We start from the raw sequence: 26643 nt of genomic DNA on the forward strand, positions 1-26643 counted from the left end.
CTAAAGATAGGAGATCAGGTGTGGGTGCTTCTTACCCTCCTTGCATCTCTCGATTCCAGCGGTGCCAAGCCAGGATCGGTCACTCAATTCCGCAGAAAGACGAATAAGGGACAAGGCTTAGGGACCCTCTTAGCTGCAGAAGCCTTAGATAGTGAAAAGCACTCAAAAATCATGGTGCTGTAGGTCCCCTACTTATACCTCTGTACTCCTTTATTCTCTTTCTCCTTTCTATGCTAAATTGGGGCTGGTCTGTCGGGGTGACGCCAGCTCTCGCAAGAGTAGTTCACACTTGCAAGGGAGAAACAATAAGCTTCGACTACTGGACACTTCTTTTATCAGGGTAAATATTTTCCCACCTAGGATGTTGGTGTGTGTGCATCATGCTGTTTTAGTAGGGGCTAAGAGCCATGTCTGTCACAGCGCCTCTGCCTGCTGTGAGCCCAATTGTTGTATACGTTCCCAGAGGCACATTGTCGCAGCACACCTGTGCTTCTCACAGCTTCAAAGGCTGTGCTGGAGTGCCCTGGTGTTTTGGCTCCCGTGTGTTTCCAGCAATGCTGGTCTGAGGGGGGGGGCTGTCTGTCTGGCTACACCTCCCCACAACATCAACTCACAGAGCTTTCTGGCAAGCCAGCAGATTCAGTATCAAACACTAGTATGCCAGAGAGCCATATGGAACACCAGAGTGTGATGCTGCTGTTCCATCTACAGAACATGCCATCTGTGGTTCAGACAGTGGACTCATTAAACAAAGATAGTTTCCGCTGCAATTTAGAGTTTTTATTTCCTTCACTTGTTTCTGAAGGTTTTCTTCTTCCTGAGATGAGGCAGGGCTGCTGAATACTGTTGAAAAAGAGCTTGTAACCAGAGCTAGATATTATCCATTTTCTACAATCCCAAGGAATCATTTTTTTTTACGCAATGTCTAATGTACCAAGTAAAATCTGGATACAACATAAACATACACTTGCCAGGGTTAATCATATGGGATTTCTTAACCTATTTTATGCTTTGTTATAAACCTGCAGGTCTGTTCCAATGCCAAGTCACAGCTGGAAACAACAGTCTGAAGAGTGAGTAGAAATTTTTAATGCATACATGAGAATCGATGGGTTTAGAAAAGATCTTTTTTCAAATACATGAATGTTATTTCTTGTGCTAAGGCATTAAGCACTAATGAAAACCAGACTCTGCAGTATTTTGTTTATCTATCTAAGCTGTGCAATATACAGTTTTATATTTTCTGATGCAAAAGTATACAGCATCTAACTGTAAAAGATGTAAGTGCATTGTTTGTCACTAGATGGCAGGAAATTAAAGTATGTTATTTCCAGTAAGAGTAGCTTTCATATTTGATCACCTAAACCAATTAAATAAGATGGAAGCAACTTGGTAAATTCAGCTATAAGGTCAGACTGAACAATGCATCAGGGGTTCTGGAACAGAATCTACTTTAGCAGATTTTTTAAACAATATTTTTAAAGCTGCGAGCTCCAAGGGCTACAATCTGCTTTGTAACACCAATGATATCTCCCAGTAACTGTACTGATTTCAGTACAGTTATTCTGAACTAACAAAGGAATTTGACCCACTGACTTAATATCCCACAAATATTTTAAAAATATTATTAAAGGCCATATGTGTGGGCAGAAGCTAACTTACATGTATGAAAGATATTAAACCTCAGGCTTTAGGGCTTAAGCCAATATGAGATGAGGATGACACCTAATACAAGGGGACAGATTATCCCACATCTGCCTCCTGCATGGTTTTTGCCCCTTCCTATATAGCATTGATTATTGGCCACTGTCAGAGAAAAGATACTGGGTTAGATGGACCAGGATCTGATCCAATATGGCAGTTTCTAGGTTCCTGAAACAGGTCCCTGCCCCAAAGAATTTACAGTCCATAAATGTCTAATCCTGAGGGGAGTTAAGAATTTACTGTTTACGGTATGTCTACACTGTAGAGACTATACCAGCATAGCTACCATGGTGTAGACACAAGCTACACCAACAGAAGGGGTTTTTCTGTTGGGATAACAACACCGCCTCCCTGAACCAAGTTAGGTATGTCAACAGAAGCCCACTTATCATAGAATCATAGAAGATTAGGGTTGGAAGAGACCTTAGGAGGTCATCTAGTCCAACCCCCTGCTCAAAGCAGGACCAACCCCAATTAAATCATCCCAGCCAGGGCTTTGTCAAGCCGGGCCTTAAAATCCTCTAAGGATGGAGATTCCACCATCTCCCTAGGTAACCCATTCCAGTGCTTCACCATCCTCCTAGTGAAATAGTTTTTCCTACTATCCAACCTAGACCTCCCCCACTGCAACTTGAGACCATTGCTCCCTGTTCTGTCACTTCTACAGGCAGAGTATAGACACAGCTAGGGGTTATGTTAGCTTTGCTAAGGGTGTGGTTTTTTCAGACCCATGACTGACATAGCTATGCTGATATAATATTTCAGTGTAGACCAGGCCTTAGTTAAGGAAATGGGGAGACAGAGCCTTCCTTCCTGCAGTGAAAACCATGGGAGGGGGATTCTTCCTGGAGCATCTCTGCAAGAATTCCCTCATGAAGATTCCCCAGCATCATCTTAGTGCGGGGAGTGGTAGTTGAGCTCATGGAAAAGCCACTCACAAACCTAGTAGATCCTTTGGGTTCCATGGAAGGCCCTGAACCCCCATAGCAGCTCTGGCCCCAGCAGTGCCCATCCAATAGCAGGCAGCTACCTCAGCCCTTCAGGACATGCTGCAAGAGAAGTGACATTTGACAAACTTCAGAAGCAGCCTATTGGTTTGGTAATAACTCAGTAGGAATTAAACCTCTACCCAGCAGGCAACTGTGTCCTACTCTGCTCTTGCTAAAGACTTCAAAGCAGAAGAACAGCTACTTGCATTTCCTGAACAGCTGAGTAGTTAAGAGAAGAGAGTTTTAAACTTAAGCACCACTTCACATCCAGAGCATGAAGCTTTCTCTCCTGTGAGTTGCAAAGTCTGGTGGTAAGTGGCTACGGATAAAGGGGACTTAGCCCTTCCCAAGTCAATTTTCTGAGCCACCCACCACGCTCATGCCTGCCCAGCTCAACAGGTGAATCCCCACGTCCAGTGACACCATGATCAGAAAGGGGTGGGGCTTCATGTGTGGACATGCGCACCAAGTGATGCTGTGGCAGGCTCCTCTGAATCTGTGAGCAGCAAGATCCAAATGGGCCGGAGTGAGAAGCCAGGCCCAGCCCTGCAGGAGAGGAGCCACTGCTGTAGGGTGAGTGTGGGGTGATGAGTGTCAGGCAGTTTTCACACCTCATCCTATGTGCAAAAGATCAACTACAAGCTTATCTAACTAAAGCTAGCATTCTAGACCTAGCACAATCTGGATTCAGGCCAGAACACAGAACTGAAACTGCTTTAGTGAAACTAATGGGTAAGGCTACGTTTATGTCACGGAGGTCATGGAAGTCACGGAATCCATGACTTCCAGAGACCTCCATAACATTCTCTGCTGCAGCCCCAGGGGCTGCAGGACTCTCGAGCTGACAGCCAATGGGGCCCTAGCAGGGTTCCCGTTACAGGCAACAGGAGACCCCCTGCAAAGTTCCAGGGACACGTGACAGACTCCTGAGGGGGCCCTCCTTGGGGTTCCAGTGATGGACAACAGCCTCACGTGGGGGGAGGGGGACACCTAGGGCGAGCAGCTGGGGTGTCCCATTTTCTCTTTGGGAAATATGGTTAACCTGCTGCTCCCAGCCTCTGTGGGCGGAGGGGAACCCCACAGCTCCCAGCCACCACGGTGGTGGGGGAAACCATGGAGCTGCAGCAGCAAAAGTCACAGACAGGTCACGGATTCCGTGAATTTTTGTTTATTGCCCGTGACCTGTCCATGACTTTTACTAAAAATAACCACGACAAAATCTTCGCCTTACTAATGGGTGATCGGCTGGCAATGGATAGAGGCAGAGGCATCATTTCAGAGAAGACTGGTGGAGGGGAACAGACAAAGTTGTGTCAGCATCCCCAAAACTGTCTCCCATGCCCATACCAATCGATGCCCCTGGATGGACGAGAGACACTCATTCTCATCCCCCTGGACCTCTCTGCAGTGTTCAACACTGTTGATCATGAGATACTGCTTTATCACCTGAGAGACATGGCAGGAGTCCAGAGTTACATGCTAAAATGATCTGAGTCCTTGCTGGATGCACCCAAAGAATAGTGATGAGAAACTGCACTTGCACCATCACACCTCTCACTGTGGAGTGCCACAAGGATTGATTCTCTCTCCATTCCTTTTCAACATCTCCATGCAACTACTAGGTGAACTGGTCAGATTACATGGACTCAAGTGCTACCAAGATGCAGATGACACACATTCTTTCACTACATAGGACCACACCACTACAACTAAATTGGCCCAGTGCTTGGATGAGATCAGCTCATGGATGAAGAACAGCTGGCTGAAGCTGAACCTGAGCAAAACATAAGTGATGCTGGTAGCGGAGGAAAGTGTTTTTGAGGAGTTTGGGCAGCCACAGTGGAGTCTCCTTTGATTGAAGGTTCACACCCACAATTGGTCAATTTAATCCGTAGTCTAGGAGTACTCTTGGATTCCCTGCTGATGCTGAGCTCCCATATAGCAATGGCCACAAATAATGTTTTATATCATCTCTGCATGGCTAGGAGACTCCATTAACTCCTGACAGATGAAGACCTAGCCTCAGTTATTCATGTCTTCATTACCGCTTGGCTGTCCTACAGCAATGCAATATACCTGGGCATGAAGCCTTCAGCACTTAGGAAACTCCAGCTAGTACAAAATGCTGCAGAACATCTCAGCAACACAGGCTACCATGAGCACAATACACCTGTCCTCCGCTCTCTATGCTCACTTCCCATAGAATTTTGAATCAAGTTCAAGGTCTCCATCCTTATCTTCAAGGCACTCCATTGTCTGGGCCCAGGATACCTAAAAGACCATATAAAGCTCTGGAACAAAGACCATGGTCTACAACTTTGCTGCTCTAGCACAATGGAGCTCTCAGCCGTAAGAGTAAAGCTCGTCCGTGTCTGACAAAACCTTCTCCGGAGGTAGTCCAAGATTGTGGAATGAATGCCCCCAGGAACTACGGATCATCACATACCTCATCACTTTCTGCTCCAAATGCAAGTCATATTTTTTCGACCTTGCCTTCTCTAATAAACGCACAGTAACAGTTATTGTGATTTCGCACCTGCCCCACACTGGGCTCTAAGGGGTTAACAGAGCCCTAGGGAGGCTGCGCAGGCAGCAGACAATCAGGGAAGGGCTGAAGGGAGCTGCTAAGCAGGCCCATATAAAAAGGGAGCTGCAGAGCAGCGGAAGGCAGTTCTTTGCTGGGAGCCCAGGGAGGATGGGTCTCTGAAGGGCTGGAAGAACTGCCAGCATCCTGGACAGACCAGTGTTGCAAGCAGGGACTGGGGGGAGCGAGAGACAGCACCTGGCTGGCTGCTGGGGTTTGCAGGCTGAGGTCCTGAGGCAAGGGCAAAGAGGATGCTGGGGCCACAAGGAAGTAGCCGGACAATTCGCTGAAGTTGCCACTAAGGGAAGTGGCTGAACAGCAGACTGCAGGTCCCCCAGAAATGGGGAGCACAGTGGGTGGCATGGCCAGAGGGCTGTGTTGCTGAAGGGGATGCCACGGTCCCTGGAGAGACATGGATCTTAAAGCAGGAGTGACGGTGGTGAGACACCACCGGAAGCGGGCACAGAGCTAATTCCCAAGACAGCCAGCAGAAGGCGCCAAAGTCGTGAGTGAACCCCATTACAGTTATATTTATATTTTAAAAAGCAAACCTACCAGACCAAGACACTCCACTGTGTGTGCTTCTCCCTCTGTGGCGAGCATGAGAGAACAAACAACACATGACAGGTGCATATTCACATTGCTTAATGCATTACTGGAATGTGCTCAGATACTACAGTGATGATCACAGAATAAAAACCTATATAGACTAGAATGTGTTCATTAACTTGAAAGTCCATCTTAAATGTATTCCAGAATTTGAGGGTGGAAGAGGCAATACAGAACTCTGCTGTTGGTGACATGGAACAACCTGCTCATCCACCCTAGGACCAGAGTCATGGGCACTAAAAGTTCTTATTTAAAAACTGAGAAGATTCAGGGGATATTCCCTCTCATGGGTTCAAATGAAGTAATGATATGCATAATCAAAGCTAATTATTCCCACTGTAGAGCAATTGGTCTGTGTTTAAGTGGTTGTAGAAGAAGAATATATCACAATTACTTTGCACTGAGATGGGATCCAATCTCTCCGTGCTACACGGGACCACATAACTGAGGAAACTGCCAAAATATTCACTTCCTTATAATTCCCCTTGAAGCCTCTTGAACCCTGACAGCAGAAGTTTGAGGATGCGTGGAAGGGAGGTGAAGAAAATATCAATTCTTGTCTCTTTCTCCAGATGAGAGAAAAGTGGAAGGAAACCACTTCTGACGGAAACAGGCTCTCAGCAATTTTCTTGCTAAGAACTGATGGTGCTCAATCTTCCCGCTATTAGATTTTCGGGGTTGTCAAATTGACTGGGGCCCTGGATTAGAAGATCCTGACTGAGGAGGCAGGGCCTATGGTCAGGAGATAACCATATCCCAATTGTCACACATCCCAACCTATCTGACAAACCGCTTAGAGTATCTGTGGATGTAAACTCCAGTTCCCTGGAAGTAGGCGTGTCCTTTTGAGCCAATCTGCTATGACCATCTCTTTGCTCTGCAGATAAATCGAGCTGAAGAAGGCAAAACGGGATTCTGACCAACACTTCTGATAAGCACTAAAGGCTATGCATGTCCCTTGTCAGTTCAGATATGCCATCAAGCCCATTTGTTGCCCTTGATTAAGACAGGACATTGAGCTGGCAGTGGGTGCCAGGAGAAAAGTGTCCATAATTCCAACATATTGACACTTGGTATCCCAGGGCAAAGGAGAGCCAGGTTCCCTGCACTGACAGAGTTAAAATATATTCAAGGCTTGCAGGGTATGCTAATTTTATATTGGAGCAGGAAAGCAGACTTTAGAAGTACTGACAGCAATGCTATTGTTTTAAAAGATTTGCAGTATCACAGAATCATAGAATATCAGGGTTGGAAGGGACCTCAGGAGGTCATCTAGTCCAACCCCCTGCTCAAAGCAGGACCAATCCCCAATTAAATCATCCCAGCAAGGGCTTTGTCAAGCCTGACGTTAAAAACTTCTAAGGAAGGAGATTCCACCACCTCCCTAGGTAACCCATTCCAGTGTTTCACCACCCTCCTAGTGAAAAAGTTTTTCCTAATATCCAACCTAAATCTCCCCCACTGCAACTTGAGACCATTCCTCCTTGTTCTGTCATCTGCTACCACTGAGAACAGTCTAGAGCCATCCTCTTTGGAACCACCTTTCAAGTAGTTGAAAGCAGCTATCAAATCCCCCCTCATTCTTCTCTTCCGTAGACTAAACATCCCCAGTTCCCTCAGCCTCTCCTCATAACTCATGTGTTCCAGTCCCCTAATCATTTTTGTTGCCCTTCGCTGGACTCTTTCCAATTTTTCCACATCCTTCTGGTAGTGTGGGGCCCAAAACTGGACACACTACTCCAAATGAGGCCTCACCAATGTTGAATAGAGGGGAACGATCACGTCCCTCGATCTGCTGGAAATGCCCCTACTTATACATCCCAAAATTCCATTGGCCTTCTTGGCAACAACGGCACACTGTTGACTCATATCCCGCTTCTTGTCCACTGTAACCCCTAGGTCCTTCTCTGCAGAACTGCTGCCTAGCCATTCGGTCCCTAGTCTGTAGGGGTGCATTGGATTCTTCCGTCCTAAGTGCAGGACTCTGCACTTGTCCTTGTTGAACCTCTTCTTTTGGCCCAATCCTCCAATTTGTCTAGGTCCCTCTGTATCCTATCCCTACCCTCCAGCGTATCTACCTCTCCTCCCAGTTTAGTGTCATCTGCACATTTGCTGAGGGTGCAATCCACACCATCCTCCAGATCATTAATGAAGATATTGAACAAAACCGGCCTGAGGACCGACCCTTGGGGCACTCCACTTGATACCGGCTGCCAACTAGACATGGAGCCATTGATCACTACCCTTTGAGCCCGACAATCTAGCCAGATTTCTATCCACCTTATAGTCCATTCATCCAGCCCATGCTTCTTTAACCTGCTGGCAGGAACACTGTGGGAGACAGTGTCAAAAGCTTTGCTAAAGTCAAGGAACAACACGTCCACTGCTTTCCCTTCATCCACAGAACCAGTTATCTCGTCATAGAAGGCAATTAGATTAGTCAGGCATGACTTTCCCTTGATGAATCCATGCTGACTGTTCCTGATCACTTTCCTCTCCTCTAAGTGCTTCAGAAGTGATTCCTTGAGGACCTGCTCCATGATTTTTCCAGGGACTGAGGTGAGGCTGACTGGCCTGTAGTTCCCTGGATCCTCCTTCTTCCCTTTTTTAAATATGGGCACTACATTAGCCTTTTTCCAGTCATCCAGGACTTCCCCCGATTGCCATGACTTTTCGAAGATAATGGCCAATGGCTCTGCAATCACATCCGCCAACTCCTTTAGCACTCTGGGATGCAACGCATCCGGCCCCATGGACTCGTGCACGTCCAGCTTTTCTAAATAGTCCCGAACCACTTCTTTCTCCACAGAGGGCTGGTCACCTCCTCCCCATGCTGTGCTGCCCAGTGCAGTAGTCTGGGAGCTGACCTTGTTCGTGAAGACAGAGGCAAAAAAAGCATTGAGTACATTAGCTTTTTCCACATCCTCTGTCACTAGGTTGCCTCCCTCATTCAGTAAGGGGCCCACACTTTCCTTGACTTTCTTCTTGTTGCTAACATACCTGAAGAAACCCTTCTTGTTACTCTTAACATCTCTTGCTAGCTGCAACTCCAGGTGTGATTTGGCCTTCCTGATTTCACTCCTGCATGCCCGAGCAATATTTTTATACTCATCCCTGGTCATTTGTCCAATCTTCCACTTCTTGTAAGCTTCTTTTTTGTATTTAAGATCAGCAAGGATTTCACTGTTAAGCCAAGCTGGTCGCCTGCCATATTTACTATTCTTTCTACACATCGGGATGGTTTGTCCCTGTAACCTCAATAAGGATTCTTTAAAATACAGCCAGCTCTCCTGGACTCCTTTCCCCCTCATGTTTTTCTCTCAGGGGATCTTGCCCATCAGTTCCCTGAGAGAGTCAAAGTCTGCTTTTCTGAAGTCCAGGGTCCGTATTCTACTGCTTTCCTTTCTTCCTTGTGTCAGGATCCTGAACTCGACCATCTCATGGTCACTGCCTCCCAGGTTCCCATCCACTTTAGCTTCCCCTACTAATTCTTCCCAGTTTGTGAGCAGCAGGTCAAGAAGAGCTCTGCCCCTAGTTGGTTCCTCCAGCACTTGCACCAGGAAATTGTCCCCTACATTTTCCAAAAACTTCCTGGATTGTCTGTGCACCGCTGTATTGCTCTCCCAGCAGATATCAGGGTGATTGAAGTCTCCCATGAGAACCAGGGCCTGCGATCTAGTAACTTCTGCGAGTTGCCGGAAGAAAGCCTCGTCCACCTCATCCCCCTGGTCTGGTGGTCTATAGTAGACTCCCACCACGACATCACCCTTGTTGCTCACACTTCTAAACTTAATCCAGAGACTCTCAGGTTTTTCTGCAGTTTCATACTTGAGCTCTGAGCAGTCATACTGATCTCTTACATACAGTACAACTCCCCCACCTTTTCTGCCCTGCCTGTCCTTCCTGAACAGCTTATATCCATCCATGACAGTACTCCAGTCACGTGAGTTATCCCACCAAGTCTCTGTTATTCCAATCACATCAAAATTCCTTGACTGTGCCAGGACTTCCAGTTCTCCCTGCTTGTTTCCCAGGCTTCGTGCATTTGTGTATAGGCACTTGAGATAACCCGCTGATCACCCCTCTTTCTCAGTATGAGGCAGGAGCCCTCCCTTCTCACGCATTCCTGCTCGTGCTTCCTCCTGGTAAAAATGTTCATGGAGAATGCGGGCATCGATCCCGCTACCTCTCACATGCTAAGCAAGCGCTCTACTTTTTGAGCTAATTCCCCATCTGTATCCCTAACAGATGTTCCCACTATGTTAAAATCAAAATAATTGAGCAAGTTTCACCCCAGAATTGGCTGCACTTTTCTGCTGAGTTCATGATCCCTAGATGTTGTATACAGAAATGCTTTCGCAGATGCAGGGCACTGTGTTTAAATAAGAATTATTATAAATTGGATGTATACTCAGTTGTATTGTATCATGTAATCTATTCCAAATACACAGTAACCCACTAGCTAGGATTTGGAGGATGGTATCTAGAAAACTTATTTTTAAAGCTGCTGCAGTCAGTAAAGGTTTTCAGCTTTACCTGTCACATGACTGTTTGGGATGGAGCGTCTTTCCCCACTGGCCAAAGTGGGGAAAGCCCCTGGAAAATATCTTCTTGTCTAGTCTTTTCCAGTTTATTTGCCTTTGTTTTGTGGATAATCGAACAGACCCTGAGGAAAAGGCCTTAAAAGGATTATGGCTGGTGTTTTATTTCCATTCCCTGGTTAGTGAAACTGCCCACCAACATACAGGTGGCTATGTGCATTTCTGGGTTTAGGTTTTTTAAAGTCAATCTAAACGAAAATAAAATTCAGTGCTTCAAATATTATAGTTCTTAAAATATATATTGAGGGATGTACAACGAATTGGTGACTAAGATCCTGTCTACACTAGAGGGAAACAATGTTAGGCAGAAAATTTTAGAGTATTCTCTTTCAGAAAGCTTAGATTTCATAGCGTTTAAGGTCAGAAGTGACCACTGGATCATCTAGTATGACCTCCTGTACATCATATGCCATTACATTTCACCCAGATACCACAATACTGAGCCCAATAACTCTAGTGAGACCAAAGCATTTCAGTCGGCAAGAGACTAAATTGTTGTGTGCCACAGACAGAGAACAGGAGAGACAGAGGTGCTAGCAATGCCCAAGACCCCTGCAATCGCAGGGAATTGATTAGGTGATATACATACTTACATGATCCTATGCTGCAGAGGAAGGTAAAAAACAAACAAAACACACACACAAGGTTCCCTCCAATCTGACCTGGAGGGAAATTCCTTCCCAACCCCAAATCTGATGATCAGTTTGAGCGTGAGCAACACACAAAAGCCAGGCATCTTAGAAAGAGGATTCTCTGTACCAGCTCAGAGCACTGAGCACCCATCCCGTGTCCCATCTCCAGCTATGTCCAATATCTGGAACTTCTTCTAGACTAGGAATACTTCGTCCTCCCCATTTCACCAAAACTGGAAACTTTACAGAGCTGTGCACCAGCTTCCAGGAGGGAAATTACGTGTTTTCATAACTTGAATGACAGAGCCACGTGGCTCTATTTTTCTTTACATAAATTATGTAAAAATCTGAAATGCCTGGTGCCCAATTACCTATAGTTAGCTTGAAAGAGGTCAACAGAGGTATCATTCCAAACACACATGATAAGATGACCAGATGATAATCAAACAATCTTGAAAAAACTTTTCCTGCAGCTGACAGACCACGGGTGGAGAAACTACGGCCCGCAGGCCGGATCCGGCCTGTGGGATTGCCCCTCATGGTGCAGCAGGCCCCGCGCCACTCTCAGAAGCAGCCAGTACCACATCCCTGGGGCAGTGTGGAGAAGTGGGGGGGCAGAGGGCTTTGTGCGTTGCCCTTGTCTCCAGGCACAGCCCCCTGCAGCTCCCATGGGCCGGGAACGGGGAACTGCAGCCAATGGGAGCTTCGGGGGAGGTACCTGGAGGCGTGGTAAGGGCAGCGCTCGGAGCCCTGTGCCCGCCTCTCCCCCAGGGGCCGCACAGAGACGTGGTTCCAGCCGTTTCCCGGAGCGGCACGGCATGGGGCCAGGGCAGGCATGCAGGGAGCCTGCCCTGGCGCGCACCGTTGCCATCCCGGAGCCACTTTAGGTAAGCGGCGCTGGGCCGGAGCCCGAACCCCTTCTACACCCCGCCCCCCAACTCCCTGCCTGCACCTCGCACCCCTCCTGCACCCCAACCCCCTGCCCTGAGCTCTCTCCTGCAGTCCGCACCCCTCCTGTGCCCCCTCCTGCACTCTGCACCCCTCCTCTGCCGCAATCCCTTGCCCTGAGCCCATTCCTGCACACCACACCCCCTCCCATACCCCGCACTCCCTCCCGCACCCCAACCCCCTGCCCCAGCCCTGCATACAATTTCCCCACCCAGATGTGGCCTACAGCCCAAAAAGTTTGCCCACCCCTGTGACAGGCTAATTAACATCTGAGAGGTCATTTCCTTTCCCCCTGTCTTTATTATAATACTATACATAATGTTTCTATTCCTTCTAGAAGTAGTCAATCAACAATATTGAACAACATCTAAAAAACCCTGGCAGCTGTGAGTTGTTTGATAGGTCATACACTACAGTATTTTATTTAACTTATTCTTTCAGAAATGCCTGTTTCATATGGACATGTGGTAACCACTAGTTTATACAATTAAAAATCAACACCTATCCTCTTTTATGCATTGTAACTTCTATGGAAACGTTCATAGATGGTCACTAGTTCAAAAAGTCACTCAGAATTCTTACTGTATCGCAAAGCAAATATCGTCCTTATTTTCCTTTCTTCCTTAAGCTATAAACCCACTGAAGTGCATCCCCTGATGTTGCAAACAAGAAAATTAGACCTTGAATACAGTCTTTGTGATTGCATAACACACTGTGGAGGTGCCTCTCAGATTGGGCCTATTTGAAGCATTTTATTTACCAAAATAAATCAAGTTAAAACTTACCTGAGTCTGAATGTGAGCAGCCAAAATTTGGTCTTTTTTAAGAAATATTTGTAGAAAGAACTATGTGGGATAATTTGTACGCATTGCAGATTAAAAATACAATCCACTCCAAAGTACAGGAGGCTGTATGGTCTCATGGTTAAAGCGTAGGACTGTGTCAAGAGACATGGATTCTATTCTTGTATCTGCCAAAAGACTTTGTCTGACCTCGGGGAAGTCCCTGTGCCTCAATTTCCCCTTCTGTGAAAGAGATGCAAATATACTAACTTCACAAAGATTACTAGGCCTAGTTTCCTAGTGATTTTAAAGCACTTACAGATCCCAGGAGAAAAGATGCTATAAACATTCAAAGCATTGTTGTTAATAATAAACACATATGATGTTAGTGGGAAGTGGAAGAAACACTTGAAATTCTTTTGGCATTTCCAGGCTTGATTTTTTTTCACTAGGATTGCAAGGTTAGAAAAAATGCCTGTATGCTGGAAAAAGAATGAGGAGTACTCTAAGGTGCCACAAGGCCTCCTCGTTCTTTTTGCTGATACAGACTAACACAGCTACCACTCTGAAACCTGTATACTGGAAAGAATTGCCTTTCCACTGGGCTGGAAATATTAACCGTGCATCTGGGAAATCTTGTTGGCGTGGACCCTCTGTGAATGGTAGCAGATGTCAGGGCCTTGTGGGTCTGCTTCCTATTGGAGGAGAAATCCATGATGCAGAGTTTGGGTATAGTCTTATTGCAACTTGTTCATTTACATATGTCCACCACTCATGGAAAAGATGTGGTCACAATGGCATGTGAGCAATACCCTCTTTCTGAACACGCAGCACCAGAAATACCCAGGGAACAACTCTGCTGACTCTAGGCAGACAGAAAGCAAACTCTCCTGCTGCATGCCACACCTCCCTCACAGGAAAAGCATCAACAAAACAAAACTCCACAACACAGCATTCCCACCAAGGCTAAAAACTTGCCTGCACACTAAGGAAGAGAATTTGTCAGGCTAAGGGTATGTCTACACTGCAAATCCAGAGGTGTAACTGCAGCACATACGTAAGCTAGCTTTGATCTGAGCTAGTTCAAGTATTGCAGTGAAGCTGAGGTAGCACAGGATGCAGCTGCTCGAATATGTATCCAGGGTCCCTTGGGGGGCAGAGCTAGTCTGAGCAGCTGTGGCTTCACTGCTATTGTTACTTCAGCTAGCTTTGATCCAGCTAGCCTACAGTGCAGACACACCCTATGTGTAACAGTGCTGTCTGATGAACACTGTCATAACATTTGTTTCTAAAGTTTCTCAAACTTCAGTTGTGCTACTGAGACAGCCACCAAAGGAGCTAATTATGCTGCTTAGCTATTCATGTACTCCTTATGGGCATCTGAGTCCAACAACAGCACCACCACAGTTAGGAAACAGGGCGTGGGGGCGGGGGGCCAATAGAGGTTTTGCACAATGCACCATGTTCCCAGGGCTAGAGTGTCAAAACTGAGGGTTGGAGGGGGGAAGGGAGGGACTAGGCACTTTAGGATATCTTTACTTTGACTCAGGTCTGTGCACTACTTTGTGGATGCCAGAGCCCTAGGTTCAAGCATGGGCAGGGAGGCTGGAATACTTTTTGTAGTGGGGTGCTAAAAGCCAGCTAAGGAAACTGTAAAGCAGCGGTCCCCAAGCTTTTCACCTCATGCCCCACTTATCCCTGTCTGTGCTCCCCATTCTCTCCCCCCCACCCACCCCCCGCGTCCCCGAGCTGTGGCTCCGGGCGGGGGGGGGGGACAGGGACAGGGTAAGGGGCTGAGGCTGGGTCCACAGCTGGGGGTAAGCGCGGGGCTGGCAGCAGGGACCCCGGGCACGGAGCAGGAGCAGAGCCCAGGGCCAGCAGCCGGGACCCCAGGCGGAGCCAGGAGTTGAGCCCATGGCATGGGCCGGGGGTGCTGCAGCACCCCCCGCACACCTAGGTCCCGTGCCTATGATCATGGGTCAGAAAATGCTTAAGCTAGGGTTCAAATGCAGTGTAGATGCTCAAGCCCAGGGTTCCCTGACACAGGTCAGCTGACTCAAGTCCAACTAACACTAGCCTTACATTCCTGTGTAGTGTCTTTTTGGTCTTTGGGCAAAATTCAGCTTTAGAATATGTGGGCAGTTTTCCATTAAAGTTGCACTCACTCACTAAGGACTGTTTGGCACCTTGTCTTTCTAAACAGAAACAAAAGCCTTGTCTATAAAACAATATTGCACTGGGTTAATATAGATTTAGTTAAGCCAGTGAAAACCCCTTTGTGGATGCTCTTATTTCAGTTTAAGAGTGTCTTATTTCAGTTTAACAAACAGTTTCCTAATCCATTTAAACTACAATGAAACAAGCCTGGTTTAAACTCAAGTAAGAGTGTCCATCCATTGTTCTGCACCAGTTTGACTAATCTGGTTTAAAAGAAAAAACATCACACCTTTAGTTAAATTGGTGCTACCTTCTCATGTAGACAAGCCCTGCAACTGTTTGAAGATAGGAGACATAGTTAGCACCAAGCTGCTCCCTCTTCCAGCTTTCACTACTTGGTTTTGAACTGATGTAAGGGTATGTCTACACTTACAGAGTTTTTGAGCTGTAAGTTTCACCAGTGATAGGGAACCGGTAAAAGTAAAGCACTGGTTTGTGTACTCACTCAATTCCTCAGGGATCAGAGAGTGTTTACACTACCAGCACTTCCATCACTGATGAGAGCAGCGCTGTAGGGTAGCTATCCCACAGTGCAGCTCTCTTGATAGATCGTGTGGGAAATGCGGGGGGGGGGGGGGTGAGCAGGCATTCTGGGTCCCTGTTCAGTGCCCGGTGCTGTCCTGCTTCATGTCTCAGGAGCCCCATTACTTCCCGGTTTCTTCCGTGGCATTTTTTTAAAAACCTCCTGCTGTCTGGCTGTTCTCCCCACCACATCTACAAACAAAGGGAAAGGGAGCTTCAAACTTCCCGGGGCATACAGGGGGAGGGGCGGACATCCATGCATCAGAGCAGTGGAGATGCTGGCCAAAGTGGTCGCTTTTGGAAGTGTGGGATATCCTTCAGAGGCCAAAGGGTGTTTACACTGGTGGAACATGTCTTCACTTTCACAGCAGCGCAAAAAGAACAGTGGTAAGAGCTGTACACCTCTCGTGAAGGTGGTTTTCTTTTTGCGGTGAAACTTCTGAGGTTTTTTTTGCACTTTAAATGGTAAGTGTAGACATACCCTAAGTCTCTGAAGGCAGTACAGGAACATCCGTAGTTCCATCACTACCACCATTATTGTGGCTACTTTTGCTATTTTTCAGCTACATGATCTCTCCCAGCTACCCCACAATGCTGAAAGATATACATTCTAAATACATGTTAAACATGCAAGATTGTATTACCCTTTGCAGTGTACAGCTACTAGGGGTTAATTTTTAAATGTTCATTCTCCCATAGTATTATTTCATCTCTGTTATTTGTCTTTGGAGTTTAACTGTCATATCCTCTTCCACTGTACTTCAGGGAGTTGCAGAAAGATACCTCCAAAAGGATAAACATTAGGGATGAAATCCTCGCCCCAGTGAAGTCTTTAACAAAACTCCAATTGATTCCAGTGGAGTCAGGATTTCACCCTAGAAGCCTAGGTTTTGGTATGAGAATAGCAAACGTGTTATATTGCTTGGTAAACTCGTGTATTATTCTATGGGTGTGGCACAGGGAAGGGAAGGAGATGTAGTAAGAAAAATGACTAACAAGAGGGTGTAAGACAGTGGGTTACTTTTTCTAGCTGCAGTACAAGATACCCCAATTTACTAAGATTTAATTTATACCACCATATAAATCACCTCTGAATTTGTCCTTAGTTGTCAAAATAGATTGTAAGCTCTTTGGGGAGTAGACCACGTATTTGAGTATGTTTTTACTACATCTACTACAGTGGGGTACCATTCTTGCCTAGGGTCTATGGCATTACTACAATACAAAAGTTAATAATAACCAGAATGGGGAATTTTCAAATCAAAATGTGGCTCAATAAAATGCTCAAGTGACACTGTATTAAAATGGTTATGCATAAATTAAATTACCCATTGGTACCACATGCAAGTAGCATACTAGAAAATTATGTGTATTTATTACAAAATCAATGCAAAGGTTTGCAAGAAAATGTGTCTATTTGTCTGTAGGAGATGGAAAGTAATGTAGCCAAGAGGCATTCAACATCACATGCTGAGAGGTAAGAGAACACACACACACAAATGGACAAATTCACTACTGCTAAAACTGTTGAAAACAGAACAGTTACATCAGAAATGAAGCTGAGCCTTTGTGCAGGAGCTAGGATACGGTTTTGTTACAGCCAGTTCAATGGATGAACACTAGTAAATGCACAAAAGGGAATAATCCTGCATTGGCAGAGATATGGACTGGATGACCTAATGGTCTTTTCCATCTCTAACTTCTATCATATGATGAGCCTCGGATTTAGTGCCACCATGGAAGGACACAAAGGAAAATGTTAACTTGCCTTTCAATCACTGAGCACAAAGTATGCATGATTTAATACAATTCTTTTCAAAAAATTTCCCCTTTCCCAATGAAACATCAACAGGGATTGAACAGCATTTCTCTCATGTACAGATCTTGACTGGTCTTATTATTTAGCCCCTATCGCTCTTACTGACCTCAGAGCTGTGGGGAGTCAGTGTTTTTGAAGCACTTTGTGATCCCTTTAATATTTCTATACTGACTTGCATAAAGGGACACGATCAATTTGTTACATTTCGGAATGAACTTTTTACCTAATATTTTTGCAAGGAACCTCTGAGATTTCTGTTATTGAAAAAGATTTGAGGGGAAAATATTTTTCTCTTTTTTCCTTTGCTTGTTTTGTACATTTGATAGCCCTGTGTGTACAGTTTCCACTGTTTTCCCTGAATATCCCCTGTTTGCATGGGTCTTTCACACAGCAACAAAGGAGATAAAAACCAGTTCAAAATATAGGAAAGTGTAATGGTAAAGATTTGACGAGGGACTCATGGACTAAAACTATTTTAAAACTGGCTATGTTCTATTAATTTTATTACTGTAGTTTTTCTCCTGGACCCCAGCACCTTTCAAGTCCAAGTCTTCTGGTAGCACTTACAACCACTGTTCCCTCTAAGCTGTGCGTGTGTGCACGCGCACACAGATCCTAAACCCCGCGCACACGGCGAAACACCATGCACACAAAAATGAAATACTACATCGGAGCCAGGCCGAAATATCATTTACAGGCGACTTTTGACATTGTTCGCCTACCATCTATCAACACAGCCAGATTCTACTAGCTGGCAAGGGCCGGGGGGGAGGGGAAGAGAAAGGAGGGCAATGAATCGTAGCTCTCCCCGCCAGCATTTCAAACATGGAACATTGATCACGTCAGGACGGTCGGGACCCACACATCTCCTTGTAGTCTCTTCATTTGGCTGTGTACAAACTCAAGTACGTGCGAATAAGTCAAAATGCCTGGCCGTAGTTGCTAAGGAACTGCAAAGATTTTCCAGAAATGAACAAAGGTAAGTGTTGTTTTTGTGACTGCAATCTTTCAAAGGCATTGGACTTTATACATTTACTCATCATGTTTTACCATTTTCCCACATTTTTTAGCCGCAGGTGCATAGACGTGATCAGAGCTATGCAAAAACTTCCGGTATCCTGATCGGAATGATCTTCCGTTTGCCCTTTTGTCGAGTCACGCTGTTAAGCGCATTGAAATAGTAGCCATATAATAAAAGTATTAATTTTAAATAAACCAATGTGGTAAAAAATCAATCCCAAAATGTCACTGTCTAGAGGTCTAAAGTGTAAAAGAACAGCGACTTCATTTAAATCTGGATGGTTGGATGAGACTATAGAGACGGTTACACCGAAGTCACATAGGGTAATGCTTGTTAAACTTTGTGAAATATTCATATATGACGAGGACAACGGAGTGGTTTGTGTATATTGTCGAGATGCCAGAGCTTCAGGAGAATTTTCAACAGGAAGAATGTGGAACGCTGTATGAAAGTTGGATTTCTTAAAGCATCATCTGTCAAGTAAGTCTCATATAGATGGTGTAACAAGACTTAGAAACAAAAACCTTTCCTTACAGAGCGGATTGCTTAGCATGATTCTTGAAAGTCCAGCTGAAAAGCGGAGGAGACAAATTAATCTTGAACACAAGCACTCAAACCCAGAAGAAATCAAAGTACTTATTGACAGTGTGTTGTTGGCTATTAAAATGAACAGCTCAATGCTTTCTGTTCAGGATATTAATGACCATATGGAAAAGTATGTGCGCATACCAGCGAGCTGGAGAAGTAAAAATTATGCTTTTGAATTTCTTGAAATTATCAACTGTCCAAAATGACCTCATGCATGAAATAGCATCGGCAATGTTTCATACTCTAGCTGTTGATGAAAGCACTGATATATCCATTAACAGATACTTGATACTCTACTTTAAATATAGATCCATAAATTCTGCAGACTATGAAACTTCATTTGGTGGACCATTATGACTGCAAGAATGTGATGCTGTTTCAATAGTGTCTGCAATCAAAGAGTTTTATAAAAAACACCAACTCGATCTAATGAAAATGGTGATGTTCACATCTGATGGTGCCTCCATGATGTTGGGCAAACTCAATGGTGTAGCGCCTCAGCTGAAATGTGATACTCCACATGTAGTCCAGCAACATTGCATTGCACACCAGGAAGACTTGGGGATTTCTGATGCATGGAAAGAGGTCAAGCTGATAAGAGACATCGAAACCTTAATGAGAACTGTCTACACTGTCTACACAGTGTTTGCAGTAGCTGAAAGAATCAAAAGCCAACTGGTTTTAAGTTTTCCGGATATGGTGACATTTGCTCACCAGAACAAACGGTTTCAGGATCTTGCAAAGTTGATGGATATTGGAGGAACATTCCTAGCATCAAGTGCAGACTATGAGTGTGGCTTTAGCTTAATGAACACTCTAAAAAACAAACTATGGAATCGTTTACAAGTAGATCATTTGGACAGGCTGATGTGTATTAAGAGTTACCAGCTGGATGGAGGACTGACAGATCTGAACAGAGTTTATGTTGAATGGGCAAATGAAAAAGATTGCAGGGAAAAACAGTAAGGTTAGTTTAGCAGTCTTTGACATTTTGACCAATAAGGAAATTAAAATGCATTTGTAATTACATATCTTATTCTTGGCTGATAATCGTTTATTGATGTTTTTTAGGAAAATTTTAAATTTAAAACTCATTTTTCTTTTTTTACTTATGATGTCTCTATCTGAAAACCCATATAAATTGACATAATGGCATACTTATTAAATTGTCTTTATTATATGTTTATCAAAATCTTTTCAGACGTGTGTAGAATGAAAGGTGAAAGTGGACACCAATGGGCAGAAGTCTTTGGACTGATAATGATCATGATTAATAGGTGCTTGATATATGCTCGTGACTGTCTATAAAAAGGATCATAAAGTGTAATGCTTAAAACTAACTTCTGCTTCATGAAGAATGGTTAAATCTCCTTTTTCTAAGTATTTTAAAATGACATTTATAAAATAACATGGCGTAAAACCATTATTATCACAAATTGCAAATTAAATGTATATGCATTTTACTCGCTTGGGTGCATTTGCCTCATGGTGCACAAATTTGAACTCTGCTTCAAAAATTTGCACGGAAGAATTTCTGTGCGCACACGGCCTCTCAAAAATTAGAGGGAACATTGCTTACAACTGTCCAATGCATCTTTTTCTCTCCTTCACCACTTCTAATCGCCTTTCTCCACTCTTGACATTGTATGGAAGTTTATCTTTCATTAAAAATCCCCTCTAGGACTAACAAACGCTTGAAATAATCTCCAGCAATGACACTTATAGTGTGTTAACCGTCTCTCTTTTACAGGCCAAGCATTGCCGGATTTGTTTGTGCCACCACCGGAAGAGTAAGATGCGGGGAGCCGGCAGTCAGGCCTGCCCCGTTATAAAACATACTGTATTGCCTAAAATATTCGGTTTGGCTCTGTCCCGGAGTAACATAACACCACACATCGCTCCTGCCTCGGGGCGATTTATTTTAGGCTGGTGGCTAGGCACAGAATAAGAGCACGGCTGGTGGCTTTCCCAGTTGCCCTAGCAAAGCAGATCATGTTCTTCGTTGACCGAAAGGCCAAATCCTTTCGCTCACCGGAAAGGAAGCTCTCGTCCCAGCAACGTTTTGAACTGCTTTGGCTGACCAAATGCCATCGACTCGCCGCGTGCCTACAGGAGCTTTCCAAAGCATGTGCCCGGGGTTAACCCTGCCTGGCCCGGGCGGCAGCAGCGCCCAGGCGTGCGCCGCACGAGGCAGTGCCCGTGAAACTGTCAAATGCCAGGGGAAAGCCGGGGGTCAGCTTGTGCCAGGGGGACTCTCCATCGCCGGCACCACCCCGGGGCACGCTCCGCATGGAGGCCGTTTAGATCTGTGAGGGGCAGGGAGCCCCTGGACCGCGCAGTCACATCCCAGGGAACCCCCTCGCTCCCAGCGCATCCTCCTCCCGGGGGCAGAGGGGGAGACACCTGGGGTGCAGCTGCTCGCCCCAAGCACCAGCCCCCCTGACCGCCGCCCTCCCTCTGGCTCTGCCCTCTGCCCCTCCAGCTGTGGCTGCCCATCCCCTCCCCTTGGCGATGAGACTGCAGCGGCATATTGGGGCTAGCTCACACGGGCGGGCGCCTGCCTGCCTCACCCGTGCCTGGTGCCCCTCTCCTGCCCCCTGCCCGTCCGCAGGGCCCAGCCCCAGCCCGACCCGGCTCCTGCCGCCGACAGGCAACCCCCGACCCGCAACTTTCTTCATCCGCTTAGCTACTGGTGCAGAACAGCGACACCTCCCCCGCCCTGTCCCCCCCCAGCCCGGGAGATCGGCGCGGGCTGCTGCTTTGTGTGCATGGGAGCTGCCAGCCACCTGGACACGGCGCGGCTGCTGCAGCGGGGCGCTTAACTGCATCCCTGGTTCCTCGCAGCATGAACCTCCCTGTGACTGCCACTGGCCGGAGAGCTGCTCTTCTGCCGCTTTGTCTGCTCTTCCTCAAGACCTGGGTGCCAGCGCACAGCTACCTCTACAACAACCGCTACGCCGGGTAAGTCCGCTTCGAGCTCGCATTGCACTACTCACACCTCCTGTTTGCACTGGGATTGATGAGCTCCTGGACTTGTCCTTACTGGTTAGGGGGGTCGGCTTAAACACCCCTACTTACTAAAACAGCAACCACCCACGAAATACTCAGATCGCCTTTTTCTTTCTCCTCTAAGATCTAGCCATGTTAGCGGTAGGAATCTGGCTATTCCCCCCCCCCCTTAACTTTTTGCCTTACACTGGATCTTAAATGCATTATGCTCTAGTTCTCTTTTTGGTAATATCACACTCACACACGCTAATACTTAAGTATGAAGGATGCTACCTCCAAAGCAGTTGCATTGCACGAATATGACCAGTCTATTTAGAAGCAAGAACTTTCCTTTTACACAGAGGATTTAAAAAAAAAAAAAACGGAGGCTGCATTTTATTCTAAAGCAATGGAAGTTTGCATTTCTTGTAAAAGTGAATATACATGTTTTCTGAAACTCAATGAACTGGTTAAGAGAAAGTAAAATAATCTTACTGAATGCAAAAAAAATATCAAATCCAAAACATCAAGGGAAACTGATTAATTTAGCTATAACAGATTTTGGTGATATTTTTACATTATTTAAAATTAGACCTTTGCTTATTTAAGAGCAATCTTTGTGTTAGAAAGGGGACAGTATGGTCTACATATCAGTGAAAGACTGTGTAACATCATTGGGCCCTGGGTGTTCTTACTATGCTAGACTTTTCAGTAAGGGCACATATATACGGCTACATACACTTTTTGTGGAATAGATCTTTATTAAGTATTTAACCAAAATAATATGATCATCAATAGATGTGGTAACATCATCCATTAATTTCTAACTAGAGATAGGGGGATTGCTAAACATAGGAACCACTAGAAGCAAAATGGTGTATTTTCCACAGATAGTATAAAATTCATTAAAACTGATCCGCAAATTTCTTAATCAGCACAAGTAACCCTGGAAGTAAGAACTGTATTTCCACTTTTATTTTATTAAAGCAGTCAACTAGGTACGTTAATTCCACTGCTGAAACCACATTCACTGAAGTTTAAAAGCCATACCCTAGGCTCCAGGGAATGGCTGGCTATGGGAACTGGTAACGTGATATGAAGCCTTTCACCTCTAGGTCACCAGTAGTGACAGAAAGTACTTAACATGTGACAGCTGTTTTGCCGTCTCAGGCCGAGTGTCCCTGGGGTATAGGCATCAACATCTCAAAAAACAAGCACTCTTGTTGGCAGTATCAGAGAGGGGTGGACAGAGAGACGGAATTCCCCTCTGACGCCAGGATCCTACAATAAGCTGTGTGTGAGTGCCGGGTTCCACCCACATGGAGCTCATTGAAGGATTTATGGCTCTCTGTGGCCTCATCCCCAGAAGTGATTGTCTTTACATTATGGCTGTACTGCATTTGTTTGAAGATAAATAGGGAGGAGTTCAGTTTCCCAGTACTCAGAGTAACAGCCGTGTTAGTCTGTATTCGCAAAAAGAAAAGGAGTACTTGTGGCACCTTAGAGACTAACCAGTTTATTTGAGCATAAGCTTTCATGAGCTACAGCTCACTTCATTGGATGCATACTGTGGGAAGTATAGAAGATCTTTTTATACACAAAAAGCATAAAAAAATGGGTGTTTACCACTGCAAAAGGTTTTCTCTCCCCCCATCCACTCTCCTGCTGGTAATAGCTTATCTAAAGTGATCACTCTCCTTACAATGTGTATGATAATCAAGTTGGGCCATTTCACCAGCAACCACATACCACACAACAGAACCACTAACCCAGGAACCTATCCTTGCAACAAAGCCCGTTGCCAAATGTGCCCACATATCTATTCAGGGGACACCATCACAGGGCCTAATAACATCAGCCACACTATCAGAGGCTCGTTCACCTGCACATCCACCAATGTGATATATGCCATCATGTGCCAGCAATGCCCCTCTGCCATGTACATTGGTCAAACTGGACAGTCTCTACGTAAAAGAATAAATGGACACAAATCAGATGTCAAGAATTATAACATTCATAAACCAGTCGGAGAACACTTCAATCTCTCTGGTCACGCGATTACAGACATGAAAGTTGTGATATTACAACAAAAAAACTTCAAAACCAGACTCCAGCGAGAGACTGTTGAATTGGAATTCATTTGCAAATTGGATACAATTAACTTAGGCTTGAATAGAGACTGGGAGTGGCTAAGTCATTATGCAAGGTAACCTATTTCCCCTTGTTTTTTCCTACCCCCCCCTTCAGACGTTCTTGTTAAACCCTGGATTTGTGCTGGAAATGGCCCACCTTGATTATCATACACATTGTAAGGAGAGTGATCACTTTAGATAAGCTATTACCAGCAGGAGAGTGGGGGGGGGGAGAGAAAACCTTTTGTAGTGGTAAACACCCATTTTTTCATGCTTTGTGTGTATAAAAAGATCTTCTATACTTTCCACAGTATGCATCTGATGAAGTGAGCTGTAGCTCACGAAAGCTTATGCTCAAATAAATTGGTTAGTCTCTAAGGTGCCACAAGTACTCCTTTTCTTTTTCCCAGTACTGTGACTCTGGCACCTTTCATGAGTACCAGTTGTATATATTATAATATATTGAAAATGTCTTGTCTACATCTTCTAGGCTTAAATGAGACAGTCAAGTTAAAACTTAGTCAATTAAGAGAGAAAGTCAAAAGTAGTTTCAGGTACTATTAGGCTTTGCAAGCCAGTCAATTGATAAGTCAAATAATGTCAATTGACTGCCTATTATTTCTTTATCATAATCAAATATTGTCAGATATACCAGGGAGAATGCCCTCATGTAGGCGGTGCTCCTTTCTGAGTACATCATGGCACAATTCTTTCATTTTTTAGAACTCTGAAAAATGTGAAACACAATAAAATGGAGTTAAAATAATTCAGTTAAGTAACTTGTGTTTTTCAATTAGGCATAAATATCTACCAAAGGCTAAGCCTATTGAAGACCACAAGTCTTACTGTTGTTATTGTTCAAATAAATTAGTGCTTTAAACTATTTGACCATTTTTACATTATTTGACTGGTCAGTTAACCAAATATTTTTGGAATGGTGAGATGCCCAACCCTAGGTATAATACGTGACCCCTCTGCTACTTTGGGTTCACAAGCACATTTTCTTACGTGTTTTTTTGGTTTTTGTTTTTTTACTTCTTCTGTTGCTTTTTGAAAGACCCGCACAAACAACTAGCTGCATCATATGGCCCCTATCCTGCAAACTACTCCACACAGCGACACCCAGGAATATGGTCCTTCCTACAGAAGTTAGCCCAATTCCGATAAGCTTACAGGATCTGGGTGTGCATAACAAACACAGAGAAATTTACTAGTCGCAAAGTCAAATGCATAGAGCAAACTAGAAAAATATTTCCCCCTCTACTTTCTTTCATTTATATTAGCCATAAGTGTTACTTGTGAAAATAGTAAGTTAAAAAAATCAGACAAATATGATTTTTCAAATTGAAAAGATCCCTTTAAGACGCCAGGGATCTCTTGCGCTTCTGAAGCCTCTCTCAACAGGTCTTGGTCCTGGGCAGAATCACTTTATTTCACTGATCCTTTCTGTGCTCCAGATTATAAACTGTACAGAATTGCAACAATTGAGCAGGTGTGATTATCATTACTGAACTTGTTTGACAGCCATGGATTAGTGAAGTGCTCTTAAGAACAACAGTCAAGAAAGGGACAGTTTTTCTCTGCTCACTGTAAAAAGGGATGCTGCCACCCCCAACCCCTCACTTTCTTTTAAAGAAATGTATCAATCTAAAGCAGAGGTGGGCAAACAACGGCCCACGGGACCGTCCTGCCCGGCCACTGAGCTCCTGGTCCGGGGGGCTCGCCCCCAGCCCCTCCCCCGCTGTTCCCCCTCCCGCCGCAGCCTCAGCTCACTGCTCCGCCGGCGCAATGCTCTGGGTGGCGGAGCAGCGAGCTCGTAGGGCAGCGCAGCTGTGGGGCCCGGCCTGACCCAGTGCTCTGTGCTGCGTGGCGGCTGCCTGTCCTGGTGCAGCCGCACCACCAGCCACTGGTGCTCCAGGCAGCGCGGTCACGGGGCAGGGAGCAGGGGAGGGGGGGTTGGATAGAGGGCAGGGGAGTTCAGGGGTGTTGGTCAGGGGGCGGGGGTGTGGATAGGGGGCGGGGAAGTCAGAGGGGGGGGAACAGGGTGGTTGAGTGGGGGCAGGGTTCGGGGGGCAGTCAGGAAGGAGAGGTGGGGTTGGATGGGGTTGCGGGGGGCAATCAGGGGCAGGGGTTCTTGGGGCAGTCAGGGGACAGGGAGAAGGGGTGGTTAGATGTGGCAGAGGTCCTGGGGGGGCAGTCAGGAAGGAGAGAGGGTGTTGGATGAGGCAGTGGGGGGCAGTCAGGGGCAGGGGGTTCGGGAGCGGTCAAGGAGAAGGTTGGATGGGGCAGGGGTCCCGGGGGGGGGCAGTCAGGAAGGAGAGGGGGGAGTTGGATGGGGCAGCGGGGGGCAGTTAGGGGGGGTCCGGGAGCGGTCAGGGGACAGAGAGCGGGGGGGTGGATGGGACAGGGGTCCCCGGGGGGGCGGCTGTCAGGGAACAGGGGGGTTGGATGGGGCAGGAGTCCCAGGGGGACTGTCAGGGGGCGAGAAGCAGATGGGGCCGGGGCTG

The 26643-nt window shown here is 45.7% G+C and overlaps 1 protein-coding gene across 1 annotated transcript in view; it reads left to right on the forward strand.

Moving 5' to 3' along the window:
• The first annotated feature begins 21780 nt into the window (after positions 1-21780).
• CPA6 (carboxypeptidase A6) overlaps positions 21781-26643 on the forward strand; it is a 112667-nt gene continuing 107804 nt past the window's right edge. Inside the window, exon 1 of the mRNA XM_074943059.1 lies at positions 21781-21977. Within this exon, the coding sequence (XP_074799160.1) occupies positions 21862-21977 (116 nt within the window). The 5' untranslated portion in view covers positions 21781-21861. The remainder of the gene's footprint in view (positions 21978-26643) is intronic.

The sequence above is a fragment of the Natator depressus genome, chromosome 2 (assembly GCF_965152275.1).
Source record: "Natator depressus isolate rNatDep1 chromosome 2, rNatDep2.hap1, whole genome shotgun sequence".
NCBI classification, from domain to species: Eukaryota; Metazoa; Chordata; order Testudines; family Cheloniidae; genus Natator; species Natator depressus.